Below are 19996 nucleotides of genomic sequence, written 5' to 3' on the forward strand. Positions count from 1 at the left end.
TGAAGGTCAAGTATTCAGGCAAGAAAAACAATGCTAGCTCTACAGGTTTGATTGATGGCATTATATGAGAAGACCTGAAGCAAACTTCCTGCAACAGACCTAGGGTTTTAATGTTTTTCTTTGTGACAAATAAAAGTAATCACGAATCATGCACAATTATGATGTGAATTAGATTACCAGCCCGGAAGACGAAAATCTCGTATTCACCTTACAAATGTCACTTTCAACTATGCTGGCTCATACGTTTGTCAAGCCTCTCGTCAAATTGATGACTGGACAGCAAATGCTTCTGCTCGTATTCGCGTCAACTCAGTACCTACCATTACGTCATTACCCACCACCGTCACAGTCACGCTCGGGTAAGCAGGGTTTATACTTGAACTTCTTAGAAAATTGCAAAGCCTTGTAGTTTGTGTACTTTTAATTCAGAAGCCTTACTCGACTTAAGCTGAGTTTGTGTACAAGTGTGAGAAATCGGATACTCTTTCACGCATTTCATTTGTGCAAATTCCATATCATTAGAGACCAAGCGAAAACAAATAGTCTTAATCGTATTGTTTCGTGGGTGGCAAACAAAAGTTTTTTTTCAAAAATCATTCTTCACCTGTAGTTTTACGTTTCCAGATGTTGATCTAACACAAGCTTTTCTTCTGCAAAAATAGGCGTTTCCAGAAAAATATCTAAGCAACCCAGTAAAGTCGGGTCAAGCGTAATTTTGCAAATTCTTTGTAAGCTGAAATAAACCTTAATTATGATGAATTAGGAGCCCTGTGGCATCGGTGGACTGCAAAATTACAGGAATCCCAACACCTCGAGCGGCATGGGTGAAGAAAGGATCGAACGTGCGGTTTTTCACAGTCACTCCTGGTGTCTTGCGACTAAAGATCACAAATGTAAATGATTAAACATTCACTTGTAAAAACAAAGTTTCCTAGTTACATGAAAACAACCAAAAATCAGAGTAGCAGAGCGAGAAATACTCTTTTGTTTCCGCATTTGCACCAAAATAACCTGTATTGAATGCCCTCGTGTAATTGGTAGTGCAGGTAGTCTACTGTTTACACGTGTTAATTAATTTTGCCGAAGTATTCTTTAAAATTCATATAAATTTGAAGCAACATTGAAGTTAAGTAGGCTTATTGAATTTTTTGCATGTTACAGCAGTTTGATGCAGCATTTCATTATGTCTTTTGTCGATGCCTCAGGTCAATATATCTCACGCTGGAGAGTACCGATGCATCGCCATCAACAGTGAAGGAAGAGCAGTGCGCTCTGTGAAGCTTCTTGTGAAGCTTCCAGCTCCAAACAGCCTTGCATTCAAAAAGCAACCTCAGGATCGCTGCGTAAAGCGCGGGAACAATGCAGTGTTTCCCTGCCAGGTGATGATATGAATGCAGCTTACTGCATAACACACTTGTGAATGCAAATTATTGTTGTAGATGACCATGCTTTTGCACTTGAAAAAAGTGTTAATAGGATATGTAAATTCGCACAAGTAGGCCTACAAGTGCCTCTTTTATGCAGGGACCTTGGATGCAAAGCATTCAAACCTTTGTTCACATGAGATCCATTCACTGCACAAGCAAAAAATGCGTTAGAAATTAGACAATGCATTTAAAAAATGAATTAATTTACAATCCCATCAATCTGAAAACCTGAATGAAAATACTTTATTTCATATTTTTCAGATAATTGATCACACGTCAGAAACCAACGTTACATGGTTCAAGGACGGTCAACCGATAGAGTTCGAAGGAAAGAGAATTGTCAAAAAGAAGTACAAGCTTGTAGTGCGAAGAGTAACCAAAGAAGATATTGGGACCTACAGTTGTTTGGTATCAGGCCCGAACAATGATAGCCCTATGCGGGCTGCAGCCAAACTAATGCTGAAAGGTACAACTGTGTTTTTTATGGGAAATCACTCATTGAAAACAGCCGTAACTTTGGTTCCAGCAACGTAGGGCGGCGCATATATTTATTCCATAGATGCAATATTACCCGATGTGTAGGCAATAGGCATAGCCTATAAACCACAAAAGCATTTTCCTTTGTAAGCATTCAAAAAGATATAGTCGCATAATTAACCGGATATTATATTAAATGTATCTCGTTAAGGAAGACGTTAGTGGACAGATTTGACAATTTTGCGTAAACAAAGCTTAGGCAAGTTTGTCCTGCCACCAACGAAGCTTAAACAATAGTTGCATTATAACAAGCAAAGCCACAATAACGACCAATCGGCAGGCTTTTGAAACCAGTTCTGAACTGCATTCTCTCCCAACAGGCCATTGTTGTCAATTTAATGATCTCACACCTGGCGTTCAAACTTCAGTGTAAAATATTTGAACACATCCGCGCTGACAGAAAACCAATGCCCAGGAACGGTTACCAGTTAACGTTATTTAAACTCCATCAAATGTTTAAACAATGTAAAACGAGGAAGTGTTGTCTTAATGCACTACAATAACGAAGCTTCAAACATACCAAAAGTTGTATTTATTTTTGTGGTTGGTTGTTCATCAAAGCAATCTCATTAGGGTTGACACAGCAAGAATTTATCTTTTGAAAAACGCGTGTAAAACCTGATTTATTTGACGTTTTGTTTATTTTCATATTACAGTCTTCAATTGCTCACTTGAAATTAAGTCTGTCCTCGAGAGAAATATTAGTGATTAACGAAAAGCTCAAACAATACAAACTATATCTCAGCTTTCTATAAATTCAGCTGAACTTGCATGATATTTTGACTGTTGGAGCATTTTAAGCTACGTAGCTGCATGGTGGGTGCTTACTCAAGCATTGATAGCAGACGTTTTCTCTTCAATAGCACATGCTTGCTCCTATACTTGCACTTTTTTTCTTATTTTGTTGAATCGGTTTTGGAAGGTGAAAACAGTCTAATTAGTTTCCAGCATAAACATTCCAATATTGAGTAACAACACAAAACGCTATGTTGAAAAATTAACACTATTCTTTGATTGGTGCGGGTGCAACAATGTAGATAGCCTCCATCATTGCTCACTGCAAAAATATATCTTTTTAAAAGATTTACAAAATAGACAAATTTGCAACTAAAACGTTTGTTGGTTTGTTTTGTGGGTGACACTTTCAGAAGAAGAATTTGTAAAGCTTGGACCACCAAAAGACTGTCATCATTAACGGTGTGAAAAAAACAATACAAATTGGGCAACAAGTCAAATATAACTTTGGTATACACAACAAGTCTTAAAAGTTGTGGAAACCAAAAATAGAAAAAGTTCACACCAAAGGTTTCTTAGACTTTGCCGAAGTTTTCACTAAAAATAAAACTTTATAATTGTAAAAAAATAAAGAACATTTTTGTAATTTTTGTACAGTAGGCCTAGAACTTAAAGCGTTTAAGTTTTTGTTTGCTATACAAGCCATTCAGCTCCAACGATCTTTTTTGTTTTAAATAGTATTCAAGAATTGAACCAGACATATTTTCTCTAAATTGTCGTCAATACGTTTTTTTCATTTTATATTATCCGCATTTAGAGATGGTTACAGTGGTTTTGCAAAGGACAACTCTATGAATCAACTATTAAAGTTGACCGTTTTGTTGCAAGATTTAAACTGAAATACACATTGTTCGGAAGAAGAATTTTTATAAACTCATGTGACAAACAACAAATAATAACGTGAGTTACCTGCTCTTGACCTGTCTTTCAATCCTTAGGCCGAATGTTACCCTGGTCACCATGGACGTCTTGTAGTAAGTCTTGCGGAAATGGTTGGAAGCAGAAACGTAGAAAATGTACCGGAATACCGCAAAATCAAAAAACCTGCCATGGGAAATCAATTTTGAGGAAACGTTGTACGTTACAAGCATGCCCAGGTACTATCACTACTAGCATTTATATTCGGTTGAAAACTGTCTTAAGTTGATAGCCTACACAATATTTTAACACAATCAGCCAGGGATTAGCCTACTTACGTTCCTTGATTTTCCTGCATCTAATATGATTAGCCAAGCAGTTTTAACTTTTTCTGTATAGGCTAACCTAAAAGAATTGTACGAAGCCAAATCGTGCAGTATAAAACTTTGTTTTCGACAGGAATCTGCTCCAGCTACGGTGATCCACATTATACAACATATGATGAAAGGAGGTTTAACTTCCAGGGCGATTGCAGCTATATCTTGTCCAAAGATAACGTAGGGAGCGATTTTAAGGTGACAGCAAAACTGCAATTTACTTCACGTGGAATAAAATTTGTTTTTTAACAGCAGATTTTATCAAAACATGCTAGAGTTTCGGTTTTCTGATTTTGTAACAGTTGGATATTTTATATGTCAAGTAATCTACTGTGGACGGCTGTGGAAATCCCTATAGTTAAAATAGTTGTATTTTTTTCTTATCTTGCTTCCTGTGAAATACAATACCTAAAACTATTAATTTCTACATCAGTTTTGCTTCACTGGCAGACTAACATGCAATTTTTATAAATGTAATCTTAAACTGAGATATGGACAATGTCTTTCAATCAACAGATAATCCAATACAACGTTGGTTGTGGCGGACGATTAAGTTGCGTTCGCAAACTCACAGTGATCCTTGCATATCCAAGTTTATCCGCCGTTGTGGATCTTGGAAGAGACCATACTGTTCTGCTCAACGGTGCTCCAGTAGCTCTTCCGTTCTTTTCATCAACTGGAAACCTGTCTATAGCTCAGGTATACTCCAGTCCACGCGGCTTTCTTTGATTGGGCTTCTCGTCTTGTTTTTATGCAGCTGATTCAAATCAAATAACTTGCTGATGCAGCTTTTTTGTCGAGCAGTATTTATCACATTGTTCATTTCAAATAAGTTATAGACTACAGTCAGATTATGTATATCATTCAATATAACTATTTTATACCTTACATGGCGTGAGTTTTGAAATTAAATTACGCTTTTAAGAGCAATGGAGTTGTTGAATCCAGAGCTGCAGAGTCGGATTGAAAATTGCTCCAGAGTCGGAAATAAATGGCTTAAATCCACAATTTTTTAAAGAGCAATTCTGACCCTGGTTCCTGACACGCCAAAATCTTCAGACTCTTATGACTCCAACTTCATGTTAAAATAAGGACAGACTTTACCGCTTAACTGGCAACGCTAATGGTATTTTCATGGCTATTTTCATTGTGTATCATTTTGAATGATTATGTCGATTAAGTTAAGCTTTCAATAAAGTCTACTGCTCTTTGATATTTAAGGTTGGACTCTATTTGATGCTGCGAATGGGAAACAACCTTGAAATTCGATGGGCTACTCCACACAGACTTTACCTCACAATATCAGGAAAGTACCAAGACAGAACTTTAGGCCTGTGCGGAAATTTTGATGGCGATGCTGGTAATGATAACTTGTCCCCTCGGGGAAGAGCGATTACCACTGATGTAGAGTTTGGCCAGAGCTGGGCTATCAAAGATGGAAATATTAATTTTAGGTAATACTGAAACATTTGGTGATCGTTACACGTTGATAATATCACTTTGTTGACGTTTTTAAAAGCATCAATCGTTATGATTTGCCAAAATTGCGTTGCAAAATTGTTAAATTGTGAGCTTATGTAAAATTCTGTTGTTTAATTGTATGGATAATAGCTATTAATTCAAGTCTGCTGTGTAGCCGAGTGGTGAGAGCTTCCACTTGATGCTCAAATGGTCATTAGTTTGTTACTTTTCAATAGCACGCGGTCATGTCTTTGTCAAGACACTGAATCACATGTTTGACCGTGGACACAAAAGTTGGCTTCTTTGGCTTTTTTGTCTACTGTAGATCTTTGACCATACCACAAAAACAATTATTATATAAAGAGTTGGCCTTTTGCACTGGCTATAACTTTGCTAACATTTGAAGATTATACACTTTCATTGTTTTAAGAAGCTGTGATGTTTGATTTTTGACAGCGTTTGCTTTGTGCTGTTTGAAGCATAAGACATAATTAGCACAAGCTTTAAAATACCTGTTAACTAATGGATAGCCTAAGTACATGCAGTTGGTAAGTAAATACCACAAGTTGCAAAGTTTCATACGCTGTAAAGCTTTAATAAAAAAAGCAATTTTAGGTTAAAATAAGATAGATTTGGTTCATGGCTGGCTGTATTTTTGTTTTAGAACCATTGGTAAACAAATTGCTAACATCCAATCGACATTTTACTACAGCTGTTCTGCGGTAAGCACTCTACATCATCCATGTTCCAGAGATAATGTCACTGCTGCAAGGGCAAAAGGAGCTTGTCTGCTGCTTCTGGAAAAAAGCAGATTCGGGGATTGCCATACCACTGTTAATCCAGGGCCTTACATTACCTCGTGTATGTTTGACATATGCAGCTCTTCGATTCAGGTAATAAGATGGAAATACGAGTGTTTTCATGGTAAGACCGTAAAGTCAAAATGCGTTTTCACACAAAGAACTCATTGATTGTGACTTGAGAAATTGTGTTTGTTCCATTAAGTCTGAATTTCTTAGTATTATATATTTTGTAATGGTTTAGTGCTTTTTTAAAGTGTAAACTATAACCTAGCCAGAAAATAAGTTTCTGCTGAGATTGATTTGGCGTTTAAAGATGTGAAATCAATATAAAAATGACCTGATTTATTGGCTGAGATGTGTCTCGCCTTAGATTATATGTTCTCCTGATTCAACGTTTTTGATGTTTTCCTTAATTCTCATAATCGCATCCTCCTACATTTTCTCATTAGCCAAAGTGCAAAATATGTCTAGGTAGCGGCTTAAGCTTGTTATTACTTTATGGATTTTCGCCTTTTATAACAAAATTATTTAAAAAATAAACCAGCGAGATCTCGTATTGTTTGTCACTTATGCGACGTGTTATCACTAACAACTCAAAAATGCAGCAAAATTTAAATTCATTCAACTATTTTCTACCATAGGCTACCATACCTTTATGGCAACTATTTTACTAAGAATGAGAATGGATATACTCTAAGAATATCACTGTACAAATTGTAAAGATTATAAAACAACGCTATGAATCGTATAAGATGTCGGAATTTAAAATTAAGCTTTTAAAATTACGACTTCTTGAATTGATCATAATGAATCACCTTTTTGTTTTTAAACTCTATAATATTAGATAAACTTTGAAATACTAAACTTTGTCTGATTGACTTTCTGGTGTTAAAACAATTTATACATTTTGGACTGAAACATTTTGTTTCACTTGGATAAGATCAGTAGCAGATTATTTTGAAAACCTAAGAATTATTTGTGCTACATCCGTCATTCATCAACGAAGAGTAATTATTTCGTTTAACCTAGCAAGTGAACAAAGTAGCCATAACATTTTAAAATCACTTCTTTTGAACATAAACTTGTAATGTGACAAAAGCAATATGTGAGATCTTTGCTTTGCCCAAGTGCGGTGTATGATGTTGATTTGATGAAAAGTGCATTGACAATTTTGTTCTTTACGTGTACTGTATTAGCTTATTCTTCAAAAGTTTGCAGCAAACGTTTTGTATTCATCCCCTTTAAAAGTACTGCACTGTAAATTTGCTAATTTTATGGATTGTGCAAAACGTCTGCCAGCGTGGTGACCATCGAGAGCATGTGACTGTGTCTTGAAAAAACGAGGCAAACTTGCAGGCAAACAGGATAGCCATCTTTCTCACCTTTACACCCAAATATACACAATTCACATCTTGTAAGGTCTGATCAGGACTGAAACTGCTGAAGGCGGTGAACAAAAATTTAAAGAATTTGTTCCGAAGCGCGAAAGTATGAGAATCACAACACTGGGATCCATTTGTATTTATGAAAGATCTATCAAACTCAAAACATTCATGATTGATTAGTAATCTTGCACCTGGCAGAAATAAAGAACGTGTTTCTTCTTACGCAATGTCATCCATTTCAAGTTCAAATGCAAAAAGTGAAAAACTTTGCTTTAATTTTTGTTTAGTTTGATGTCCAGTTAGACATTGATACAGTTTCAAAATGATTTATTTGTGAAACGTATTTCATCATTAGCCGTTCCGACTGTAACTAGGTGCTGAACAAGTATTTCTTAATTACACAAACTTTGTTTTGGTAACAACTCCAACGATTTTACACTTCACTGACTTTTCTAAATTTGGTGACTGCTTCAATTGTGGTGTCACATCTTATGAAACGCCTGTCGTCAGTGTCAACTGTCTCAAATTGATTACGTTCTTCGACTGCACTTAGTATTCGGTTTGAACGGTGCGAAAAAGACGATTTTTACCAACACACCGTTGTCAAGCTATAACTGCAGTTTTTATAGTCCGAGTCTGTGGCCTGGCTTCGACATGGTCTTTTTGTAAAAGGTTTTCTAACTTTCGGATTTATGTCTTGAACAGTTCAAACTACTAACTGTAGGCCTACAGTTGAAGTCCATCCATGTGCAGTTACATGCATTCTTTCCTTGTGTATACATACATAAACATAACCCAGAAATTCGAAACTGAAAACTATTGCGAGTTAATCCATTTTGACCTCAATCTAATCCTTTGCTATATTGTTACAGTCCCTCACCTGCACTCAAGGAAAATAGATCATTCTTGCTTTAAGCCTTGCTTTTGTAAAATGCCATAAATTAATGACATAAGAAACACAGACGCAGTTTTGTATCCGTTTGGGCTTGTTTTTTTCCTGGACGTTTGGACTTGCATGCATTCTAAAACATGAGCTATCACCCTGGTCTGGAGCAGGAAAACCTTAGTAGGCTGGTCTCCTATACTAGACCCTGGCCGTTTTCGTTGCTAGTTTGAGTTCTGCCATAAAAAAGGTAAAAATTGTCTTGGACCCAGTGGCATTCAACAACCATGTGAAAACGCACCCTCATTTGAATTCACTCTGATACATTCACAACCATTAAAACTCCATTTACATTACATTTCACTTGTGGCGAATTTACAAACAGTGAAAGTATGATATGCTGCATCGATGATAGAACATACACCGAAAGCCCTTTATCAATTAATTATTATCTGTCAATTTGCTTTCATAATAAAACTTAATATTGGTAGCAATACATATTTTATACTCATCGTATCTAATGGTAAAGCTTGTCGATTAAAAAAAGCAGTTAGGTAATCATGTAGGACTTCATCTAAACAATAAATACAATTAGTACTACAAAAAGTGCTCAATGCCAAGCAAAAAATTCTAGTAGAGCAAATTACATCAAATGTAGTTATTATACTTGAATAAGGACATTCTATTTGAATAATAACCTTTTGATAATCCCCCTTTTAGGCTGAAACAGGCTGTAGAATTTTTAGAAAGCAATAACTATATTTGATGTGGGCCTTCATTTACGTATAATAAAAACTTGCAACACACCGCCGGAATTCCTACAAAGTGAACGAGTATGCAGAAACCGTAAAGCGCTTGGGGTGCCTAAACATAGCGCGTCTAAATTCTAAAACATGGTAGCTTGCTCCACATTCTCGTGTCTACTGTGGTTGTGAAATATATTGAATCGACAAGCATGAAGCGGGCTGATCTGAAAGTGCAATCTACTACTCAACGAAATGGTGATTGAGGAGTAGCCTACGTTTGGTAGTGTAACTAAAGTGTGTTTTTACCCTGATTTATCACTTAGCATCAGTGACCACAGAAAAAATGTCCTTACAAACTTTAATTAACAAACTTTTACATTTTTAACATATGAATCATCTTATTCAAACTTTTTTTCTTTCAGAAAACAAACTTGTATTTTTGCATTGCTTTGTCTGCGTACGCGGAAGAATGTTTACGGAACAACGTGGTTTTGGACTGGAGAACGGATGACATATGTCGTGAGTCATTATTGTACTCTTGCACTTGCTTTTATTTTAATGTTCAATGTGATCAAATTTTCCACAAACCTTTTCAATGAAACACACCATAAAGCTGCCAAGTTGAAATGTCTTCTAACATCTCACCCGCTTTCAAATTCTAGAATTGTATGAACGTTAAGCGTTGTCGTAACAGCATGGGATTTTCTAAATTTTTATGATTAATTGGCTGCTTCTGTCTAAGCTTCACTGCTCACTGGTTTTCCGTTGGGTCTTTTGAAGCTTTCCTCATATTTTGTACACAACTCTCAAGAGCGATTTTTGATACTTCTCTATTTGTTGTTGGTTTCTGTTGAAGTTGCCACAAGTTTCTTGCTACAGTAGGCACATTCTCCGGCGTCATCACTCAAGAAAAAAAATCAGTATTTTGTTGAATATGCCTATCGACTTCCAATCGATGTAAGATGAGCACCATGACAATAATTGTGCTGCCTAGAGATATCATCATATCAACACACTTAGTCAAGATAATGTTAATTCTTTATAAAATGGATGCATCAGATTTAACCTTGAAGCGATGCTATAATCTTCTCCCACGTGCTTCGGTGTTCCCGCAAAGCAAGCGAATACTTGCCACTTCACGCGATTATATGTGAAGAACATAGATATAAATTACTTTTAGCATTTAGCTAAAGATTATCATTTAACACCTGTTCACGTTTTTAGGTTTTTACATTTTTGCACTCATTCTGAGTGCTTAAATCATTAGCTAATGACCTAGCAGCAAAAATCTTTACACAATGCGTGAAATGGATCTCACTGAACTCACACTCATTCATTCGCCCGGTAATGAATTGCGCTATATTAATTCCTAACAAGCTGTGAATTAAACTTAAAATTAATTTTTAAGTCTATGTCTGATGTGGAAACAAATAATCTACTTTTCAACATATTCTAAGCGGATTTCACAAAGAGACGATTTTTCTCATCAAATATACAGTAATAGTACCATTGCATGACATACGTAGCTTTGTCAGGTCATCCTCCTGATTATGAAGAGGATCAATACAGCATGTAGCTGGATTTTTGACATGAAACTCCTTTATTCATTATTGTGAAGCAGTACTTCGTATATTTACAGTAGCCTACTATTTGAAGGCTTATTCAATGCGTTTTTTGAAACGTATATAGAATAGGCCTACACTGTTCAGAGGTCCCAATCCATGCTCCTTAAAATCTTCCCGACTGTGTGGCTTACCTTTTTTCATTAGGCTACGTTAAATAATACAGTTTGTTCAATTTTATTACGTATTTCAGTCGTTGTTACCATCGCAAAACTACTTTGAATTTTAGGCCCACACATCGCACTGATGTTAATATTGTATTGCGGTCACGTGATCGAATATTGAAAATGTTTTCCCGACAATCGAAAGGACTCGATTTGGCACCTATTGGGATCGCCTAGCTGTGTTGTGTTGACATTCTCAACGATTCGGTTAAAAGTGAACGTGAAAATTGGTTTCCTGCCGTTCACTCAATCGTAATTTTCCGACTAATCATAATTGCTTACCACAAAGTGTTAATGCAAACGGACTATTTTTTGTTTATTCTTTAATTTTTAATCGTATTTCATTTTGAAAAAGAAGCCGAGGTTAGAACCACTGCGTGCTCGATCAGTGTTTTTTTTTTTTAATTAAGATTTTACTTTTGCTCAAGTGCTTGAAAAGATAAAATCGTTTTAACGTGTGTTTCTTTGTATGAATGGTTCTGTTTTGTGATAAGCTAGCAAATTTAATTTGCATTCTTTCTGAAATTAAAAAAAAGAGATAGTTTTGTGATTTGGTTATATGAGTACAGTAACATAAAATAGATTTAAAAAGCTATACTGCAGGGACTTATTTTTGTATCAGCATGGTACTTTAGCTGCTTTCTTTTTATACTGTAAGACCTTTTCAAACAGTAAATATTTAAGCTAAAGATTCTGCGGCTTCTGACGCTCAAGGCTAGAAAACTTTTTCAAAACTGACAACAATCTTTTGTTCTTCTGTAATCTATACAAACCATAAAATAACTTTAAAAAATCCATTGATTAGAAAATGTTTGTTCTGTTATAGCGGTTGCTTGTACTGGAGGAATGGTTTACTTGGAATGTGGACCAAACTGTCTTCGCTACTGCCCAAGCAAAATAAGAGATGAGTCCATTTGCCTTTCCAATGGGCGTTGTGTGGCAGGCTGTTACTGTCCTCCAAACAAGGTTTTACACAATGGGGTCTGCATCCCGCTTACTGAGTGTCCTTGTGTATTTAATGGAATGATATTTTCGAATGGCTCAAAGCACGAAAGAAACTGCCAAAGATGGTAAACATTTCGTTTGTTGATTTAAATTTTCAATTTCTTTCTTGAAATTGTGTTCCTAAGATTTTTTATGACTTGTGTTAGGAGAACTTGTTTGAATATGAAACCTCGCTTACGGTTTATCCGTTGCCGTACACAAAATATATTTAAAAGCACTCGTGAAAAGTGTTAGGTTTTATTTGCTGCAAGTTGATCTGTGTATGTTCCATCAATTTCAGTGCTTGCTTGAGTGGAGAGTGGCGCTGTGTCTTCAATAGCATGTTATGTGACTACCCTGCATCAGTTGTGAGAGGACCTCAATCTCAGGTACGGAAAGTGATTAAAGCAAATTTTTTTTATTTGAAGTGATGTTTTGTTTGTCGTATCCAGGTTTACACCCGGTGGTTGAAGATTTAGATTAAGTGGACGGAAGGCAAGGAATCCAATCTTCGTGTCCACCTTCAGGCATGCCTTTAATTGTCCTGCCAGAGACACAGCCACATGCTCTTAAGAGGTGTCGAACCGGCGTCCTTTCGATTGCCGACCCATGGCTCTCACCACTCGGCATTTGGAGTGATATAGAGTTATAATTAGCAGTTTAAAAAAAGATGTGGTTAGTGTTTTGCTATACAGTACAGTATTGCTGCGTTCAGGTTGTTCCGTATGGCCATTCCGTTTTATTTTGTTGTGGCGTAACTGGAATCCCAATCCCATCGGTGCTGTGGTACCTCAATGGAAAAAGAATAAATATGACCGATGAAGACGGAAAACATGAAAGCGACAGCCGAAATGAACTCAACTCAAAACTTTTCCTGTCGAATGTATCCGAAAAAGATCTTGGATTATACACATGCAAAGCAACTAATGAACACGGCTCCCATCATTCCAATCCAGCTTCCCTAAGAGTTGTCGGTATGTATGAGTCATTGTCTGGTTCTTGCGGTCTACAGTAAAAGTGAAATACGAGTACAATTTAATGCAAATATAAAAACGAAGTATATTTCACTGAAGTACATTTTTTTTTCGATCATAGGCTTTGTATGACCAAAATTATCATAAGGTTACAAATGCGTTATGAAGAGGCCATTTGCAACTTCAAGCGCATTATTTTTGGTGTATAGTTTCAAGAGTTACAGCACTCACAACTTGCGCATCACAAATTTCTTGTGGACATTTCAAGATAAGTCTGTGCTCATTGTGTTTGTGCGTTTTAAGGGTGCCGAAAGCAAAACTTTTTACTGCAAATATATGTTTCAGAGTGTTGGTAAAGAGAAGTTTTTCAGTATTAAAAGCTAACGTCCTTTTCAGATCCAAGTATGTCGTCATGTGATCCTAACCCATCGTTTAACTATGTTCATTTACCTGAGGGGTGTTACGTAAAAAGTAATGGAGCAGCAGGTGAGACTAAGCAAATTTTCCTAGAGTTATTTTCAGATTGAAAAAGCACGAAAAGTCATAAATGAAACACGTAATTCCGCAAACAGTTCAACAAGCGTTTCCAACTTAATTATACTTTAAAACTTAATATGAGAATATTATGCAGTTTTATGCAAACATAAATTTCACTTCCAATTGTTTCAAAAATTCTAAACCGAATGTTAAACTTTTTTTTTTCAGAGAATGTTGTTAATTTGGGACGTTGCAGCGGTGAGCCTTGTTACACATCCTCGAACAAAAAACACAAGCTGTCGTGTAATCCAACAAGATATTGTTGTCAGCCTTCAACAACTGTTCCTGTTCTAGTCCGATGCCGTCATGCGTCCTACGCTACATCTTTCCTTGTCACTGTGGTCAAACAATGCTCTTGTGTCGTTTGCTCTGAAAGAATCACTTTGGTGGAAGGTGTTGTAAAGGCGGCCGGTTCTGGTGGGTTCTGTTCAGTCATGTTGCATTTGAAGTTTGAAAGTTGCTTTGTTTGTTTGGTAATACATTGTTTCAATTACTCATCAACTCAACATCATCGTCGTATACTAAGTGTCTGAAAAACAAAATGTTTTCTATATGATTTCTTCAGTGTAGTAGCTTACTTATAATGATTTTTTTATTGGTATGAAGATTTGTGTACAAGATACGTTTTTATATTTAACCACGAGCAATCCTTTATGGTCAAACATAAAAATCTAAACTGTGTGTCTGGTGCCGTTTGAGGTCTTCAGCTTTGGGGAATATAACTTGATTGATGTTCTCGCAGGCGATCCTCTAAAACATTTCAAGATTTCACATAAGGGCAGAACTGTTGGCTACACGTCAAGTGCCGGGTCGTTTCATATTCGATTTCCCAACTTGCCTGCAGAAACCAAGCATGTTACGGTGTCGGTGACTGACATTATGATCAAGCGATTTTCAACCACTATTAAAAATCTGATGGTTTTACCTGGGCAACCAACTTTGCACACTATTATTATGCATCCTTGCAAATTCAGAACACGATTCAATGCCAGCAATGGTCTCCAGTATGTGTTCAGGTATCGTAAAGTTTTTAGATTTTGTATTTTAGTGAAGATTATGAAAGGTTTTAATTTAGCTCGATGAATATTTGTGTTTTAGAAACACACAGTCAATTTAAAAGATTACAAACATTGCTCGAAATGTCTTTCCTCCTCCAAACAATATGAAGTAATAATTAATTGTATTAAAAAGTTTTATTTAATCTTGGCTAATTTCGTGAAGTGGTTGGTTGGTTGGTTTTGAATCTTTATCCTCGGACTGACAAAGCCTTGATTGGTTATTTCTGGTAGTTTCTCATACTTGTAGAATGTAGAGGCTCTTGACGCAGGCCGGTTACCGAGATTGGCAGAGTGAAGTTTTCCGATTGTTGAAGTGTTGTTGCCTGGGAATTATTCCATTCACTAGGTGCCGCTGAATGGAGAGCAGTCCTGAAATGCGTAGCTCAAGCGTACACCCCGAAAGTCGAACCAACGCGCCTTGATGTTGTCTTGAAAGTGACTGGATAATTTACAGTTGTTACCTTTTTACGATAATTCCTCAAATAAAAACATCACCAGATATGTTCAGTGCGCTTATTAAGTATCAGTAGATTAAGGAATTGACTTTAAAAACAAACCGTCTGCTTGGAAAGCGTTTTTAACTCACCCTTTTCATTTGTTCTTGCAGACCTCTACAAGGTTATAAGCATAGAATGAGACTGACAATTCCACCTGAATCTTTGATATACGGCCGTCGTGTCGAGCCGTACAGAGGAATGGTAAGAGCCGTCATTTCTCTCATTGACCAAGACAGGATCGGCCATAAACATGAGCAAGGACAAAGCTTACCTGGCAGCTCTATTGCTATTAATTTATCTGGCGACGAGCAATTACTTTCTCCATCAGGTGAACGAGTCAGGTTTGAACACTTTTACCTGAAACATAATAATCAAGAAAGAATGGAACGAATTGTTTTGTTCTAGTAGTGTTTAGAATCCTCGAAAGGATCGTTTTAGTCACAAAGCAATAAGTGTAATCGAATAAAAGTTATTTGTACAAATTATGAACAAAACTTAAATTTAACTTTATGAACTAATCTGATTTCGCTTCAAAGTGATGAAATAACACAATCAAAAGGTCCTGGGTTCATGCATGATTGCAATTTCATGGATATTAGGTCATCAGGAAAAGCTTTTAAAATGACACAAATCTTTCTTCTTTTCAATTGTGCACGACCATTTACAAGTCTAAGTGAGCAGTTATTTAAACGAGAAACCAGAAATTTACGACCCGGAAAATTGTTACCAAAGAGCATTATCCTGTTCGCAAGCATCAGTTTTTCTTTCATCGTGTTGCACAGGCTTTCATAAAGTATAAGGAGTATCTGGAGTGTCTTTTGAAGTAGCAATGCTATCTGCATTATAAAATACAGCAGAATATGACTCTTTTTCGTATAATTTAAAAATGTGCTTTGGATTTTGATGACGTCATCACTGTTCAGATAGCCAACCCATGCTGTAAAATTAAATGCATAACAAAAGTTAGGCCTAACTTGGATTCAGCTCGAAGTTACAGAGCGATTGCACGAATCATTTCTTTGTGTTATTGCAGTTATACTTTGCATTTCTTTGTACACTCGTGATAATCGTCCAGTGGATCTTCTACCTGGAAGATATGCTTTGTTGAGCATGACGTCACATGGGATTGTGATGAAAATGAAGTCGTGGACATTGGATGATTTAACTGGATATTGGAGAGAGAATGGAGATCCTTTGGATGTAGTTCCGCATTATACAAAGCGTGGAGAGAAAGTAATCATTATAGTTATTATGAGATAAATATTTATTTCACGTGTCTTATTGGTCAATTCCATCTAACCGTGGTTTCTTCTGCCCACTTCAATCACTATGTTCCTGACGAGTTAATAATTCGAGATCTTGTGATCATGATTATCATTATCATGATCGTCTATAAATTGTCTTTAAACTCATCAGTAACTTATTGGTCATACTGACGTAGCCTATGCCTACTGTGTTTAAACATGCAACTTAATAGGAGAGTTGAAGCCAATATGGCAGTAATTATCCAATAATCGTTTTAATAAAGGTTTAAATTTTACAGGCACTCATAGCGACTGCTAAAACCAAGCGACTAAACACAGCGTGGGCATTGGGTATTAGTCAGAATCCTTGCTATTTACGGGCGAGAGTGCTTGACCAACAAAATCACACAGTGCCGGCTATTAAAGTATCTTTTATTGCGGCCAACGTTCGTGAAACAAACCCCATGATGAACGCCAAGGAGTCCGCGCCCAACTCTCACAAACGGCCCATGCGCTTTTCATCATACGTTGAAGATTTGACAAGTTCAAGAACTTACGCAAATGGCGTGTGTCTCCCTGTGGGTTGCCATGACACCGGGATGCTCCACGCTTCGAGAATTGGCAGTGATCTTGTTTTGTTGGATCCTGAAATGCCGCCGAGCATAATGGGCAAAGTTAAAAATCTTCGCTCAATGGCAGATAACAAGACAACCTACGAGTTCAACTCAAAGATTGTTGATACGAGCGTGGTTTACAACACCACAAACATTTCTAGTCATTACGCATACTTTCACAGCAAGGAAGAGTGTCGTGACACCAGCCCGACCTTGCAAACTTACATCTTTCGAGACAACATAGATGTTCACGATGGAAGTATTTTGTCTCGCTACAAGTACAAATTCAATTACCACAATCACGTGATACTCACATTCGGCATGCCCAGTCAGCGACAGGGCATGTCTCGGCCATTGTTCAAGTACTGCCACGTCAAAGTGGAAATTCGACTTCATCCCACGTTTAAATATCCTAGTCCACTTCAATTAGAAGTTGTGACTTTTCGCAACAAGACATTCGGCTCGAGAAGTACTATGACAATGCTTGGCTGGAGGCATGTAGCCATACGCCCGTTGTCTCATGGAGCGAGTGCTGTGGAAACTCAATATGCGTGCGTCGAGTATCTATGCGGAGGAATACGTCTTGCTGACAATGAGCAGATTGTTTTGCATGTAAACATCAGGCAAAAAAATGGCAACAACATTGTTCAAAGTTCAGAGCGTCTCAAATGCAGGTTTGGCCTTTTCCCGCCTCCAACCAGGCGAAAAAACCTTGCACTTGATAATGCAATCGACTACAAACAACGTGAAGTAACCGAAGACAATTTTAACAGAGGCGGTTACGTTCACATTCGCAAAAGTTTTAATGTGCGGTCCAGGTCAAATAGAGCTGCTGCTAATAGAGAAATTAGCAATGAATTTGGCGCAAGGACGCTCGCTGAATCGAAACAAAGGTGCATAAAGTCTTCTAAAGACGAAAACGTTTCTTCTTATTTTGAATGCTTGTAATATTTGTCGTCAGTGCAGTTATTTTAAATTTATATATTTATTTCCAGCTGGTCTGGGTGTTCGGCAAGTTATGCTTTTGTATTTTGTCTTTAAGTTCAATCATCTGTTCAACGTGTCAAACGTTTAAAAACAATCTTTATGGTCTCAGTGGCAATACACCGACAAATACTTCTCGTCATTAAAGAGTAGCCTAGTGTGTTTGATTTATAGTCCATTAAAATGTTGTTCATAGCAACTAGAAAAATCATACTTTTTCATGAAACAAAATGGAAATGATCCACCGATCTTAGTTTTTGTGAGCAGGAACTTTATTGTAGGAGTGGGCAATTAATGGGGTTCTGACGTCACTTTGACATGGTCTCGTTTAGCGGTAGACTGTAGCTTTTAACTTATCTAAAGAAAAGTTTCCCCACAGATATATAGCCTACTGTAAATCCAAAAGCGGAAAAATGGTGATGACATAGTTTCTCAAACCGGGAAGTTTGTCAGGTGATAAATGGAAAGCAAATTTAAGAGTAGCAGTTTTTTAAATTGTTTTCGGTCCATTGAAAAGGCTATGGTATTCTACATATGATCTCAGACCGCGTATTGCCTACACCTCCGCTATATTGTAACCTGTATCCGTTTTATTATTCACTTTTCCCACTTTGCCATGAGCTTAGCCAAGCCAATTTTACGCCAACTGCTTTATCGCATATGCTAATTTATCAAGCTTGTTCTTTTGTCGTGCTGGTCATGAAATGAATAAATTGTGAACAAGATAACCAATCGTGGTGCTTTGTCCATGGAGATTGGAGAATATTGTGCCTTCATGTTGAAACAGGAACATCAGTGCATGTCAGCAGATAAGCGGCTTCAGGGGAGCACTTAGTTACGTTTATCCCCAAAATCAAAGAAAACATGCATCTTGCAAACGTTGTTCTTTTGCTCAATTACATTTTACTGACGTAACCAGTAGCATAGAGCAAGTGTGATTTTAGCAGTGTATGTGCAAGGTAGAAAATTTTATTCAGCTCAAAAACAGAGAAAATAAAAGTTCAACATTTTGAAGCGTTCAAATAGTGACAAGATAACGATTTAACTAACCTACAGTATATCCAGTGCTAAAGAGGTTCACCATATATTTTTTTTTTCGTACCTCAACTTTTCATAATTTAATTTGCTTGTTTTTTTTGCTGCTTTGAAGCTCCAGCGCCCCCTCACAAATTTGTGTTTAGATCTCTACCGAGTAAAATAAAAACAAGATTAAATAAAACACACCAACGTTGAAGTAGTCTTAGTTCAGTTCAGTTGTTTTCATTTCTGACCACGACAGTGAAAACAATACCTGTCAACATAACAAAGAAAAAGTGACAGAACTCGAGCAAACATGACAGGTCAAGTAATTTTTTTAATTTTACTCAGCAGTAGAAGGAAGAGCCGGGTCTGGAAACAAATGAACACCCGAGCCTCCTCTGAAAAGAAACCACTTCTACAGTAAATAGGCTACAACGTCTTTTGGAAAGTCTGGTGTTGCTTTTAGAAACAGGGGATTTTTCGTGAGGGTTCAAACTGCCAACGTGTAGCAAAAATTTCACATAACCTTGAGCTTTACCCCAATAGACCATATAAAACCAAAATGACGGATCTTACAAGCTTTTTCACATGGAGTCTTGCAATGTTGTGTTAACAGCTTAAAAAAACGTTTTTTATAATGAAGCATGGTCATAGGTTAGGCCTACAACCTGTAAAATTGGGAAGCCACTTTAACATGAAGAAATTCAGCCATTGCCACTGAAACCTCGAACTAATCAGAACATGTTCTAAGAGGCTACCGTCCAATTGTGACCTTTCTAGCACTCAGCCAGAGAGGTAATTCTTGTTTTGAGCTTTATGGTAGTTACAGAAGAAAAAACAGTAGCCTAATGGTAAGGGTGGTATCGAGCCCATGTCATGGAAATGACAACTTTCTAGCCCTAACCCTTAAGCCAACCAGTTAAGAGAGAATCCTTCACTTGATTTGCTTTGCATCATCTTCTTTTCGCCCTTTTCAAGTCACGGATAACGTAGCTTCTGATTGGTTCGAGGTTTCAGTGGCAATGG

The 19996-nt window shown here is 37.0% G+C and overlaps 1 protein-coding gene across 1 annotated transcript in view; it reads left to right on the top strand.

The window, feature by feature from the left end:
- Positions 1-18672, top strand: part of LOC145770283 (uncharacterized) — a 30524-nt gene extending 11852 nt beyond the window's left edge. Inside the window, exons 7-25 of the mRNA XM_082581884.1 lie at positions 173-359; positions 764-893; positions 1206-1379; positions 1689-1893; positions 3698-3856; positions 4077-4192; positions 4511-4693; positions 5216-5448; positions 6168-6348; positions 9695-9791; positions 11885-12128; positions 12344-12431; positions 12758-13016; positions 13413-13502; positions 13722-13970; positions 14296-14569; positions 15219-15436; positions 16142-16341; positions 16652-18672. Of these exons, the coding sequence (XP_082438010.1) occupies positions 173-359; positions 764-893; positions 1206-1379; positions 1689-1893; positions 3698-3856; positions 4077-4192; positions 4511-4693; positions 5216-5448; positions 6168-6348; positions 9695-9791; positions 11885-12128; positions 12344-12431; positions 12758-13016; positions 13413-13502; positions 13722-13970; positions 14296-14569; positions 15219-15436; positions 16142-16341; positions 16652-17914 (4550 nt within the window). The 3' untranslated portion in view covers positions 17915-18672. The remainder of the gene's footprint in view (positions 1-172; positions 360-763; positions 894-1205; positions 1380-1688; positions 1894-3697; positions 3857-4076; positions 4193-4510; positions 4694-5215; positions 5449-6167; positions 6349-9694; positions 9792-11884; positions 12129-12343; positions 12432-12757; positions 13017-13412; positions 13503-13721; positions 13971-14295; positions 14570-15218; positions 15437-16141; positions 16342-16651) is intronic.
- The last annotated feature ends 1324 nt before the right edge of the window (positions 18673-19996 follow it).

This window comes from Aplidium turbinatum, chromosome 1, assembly GCF_918807975.1.
Source record: "Aplidium turbinatum chromosome 1, kaAplTurb1.1, whole genome shotgun sequence".
Taxonomy (NCBI): Eukaryota; Metazoa; Chordata; class Ascidiacea; order Aplousobranchia; family Polyclinidae; genus Aplidium; species Aplidium turbinatum.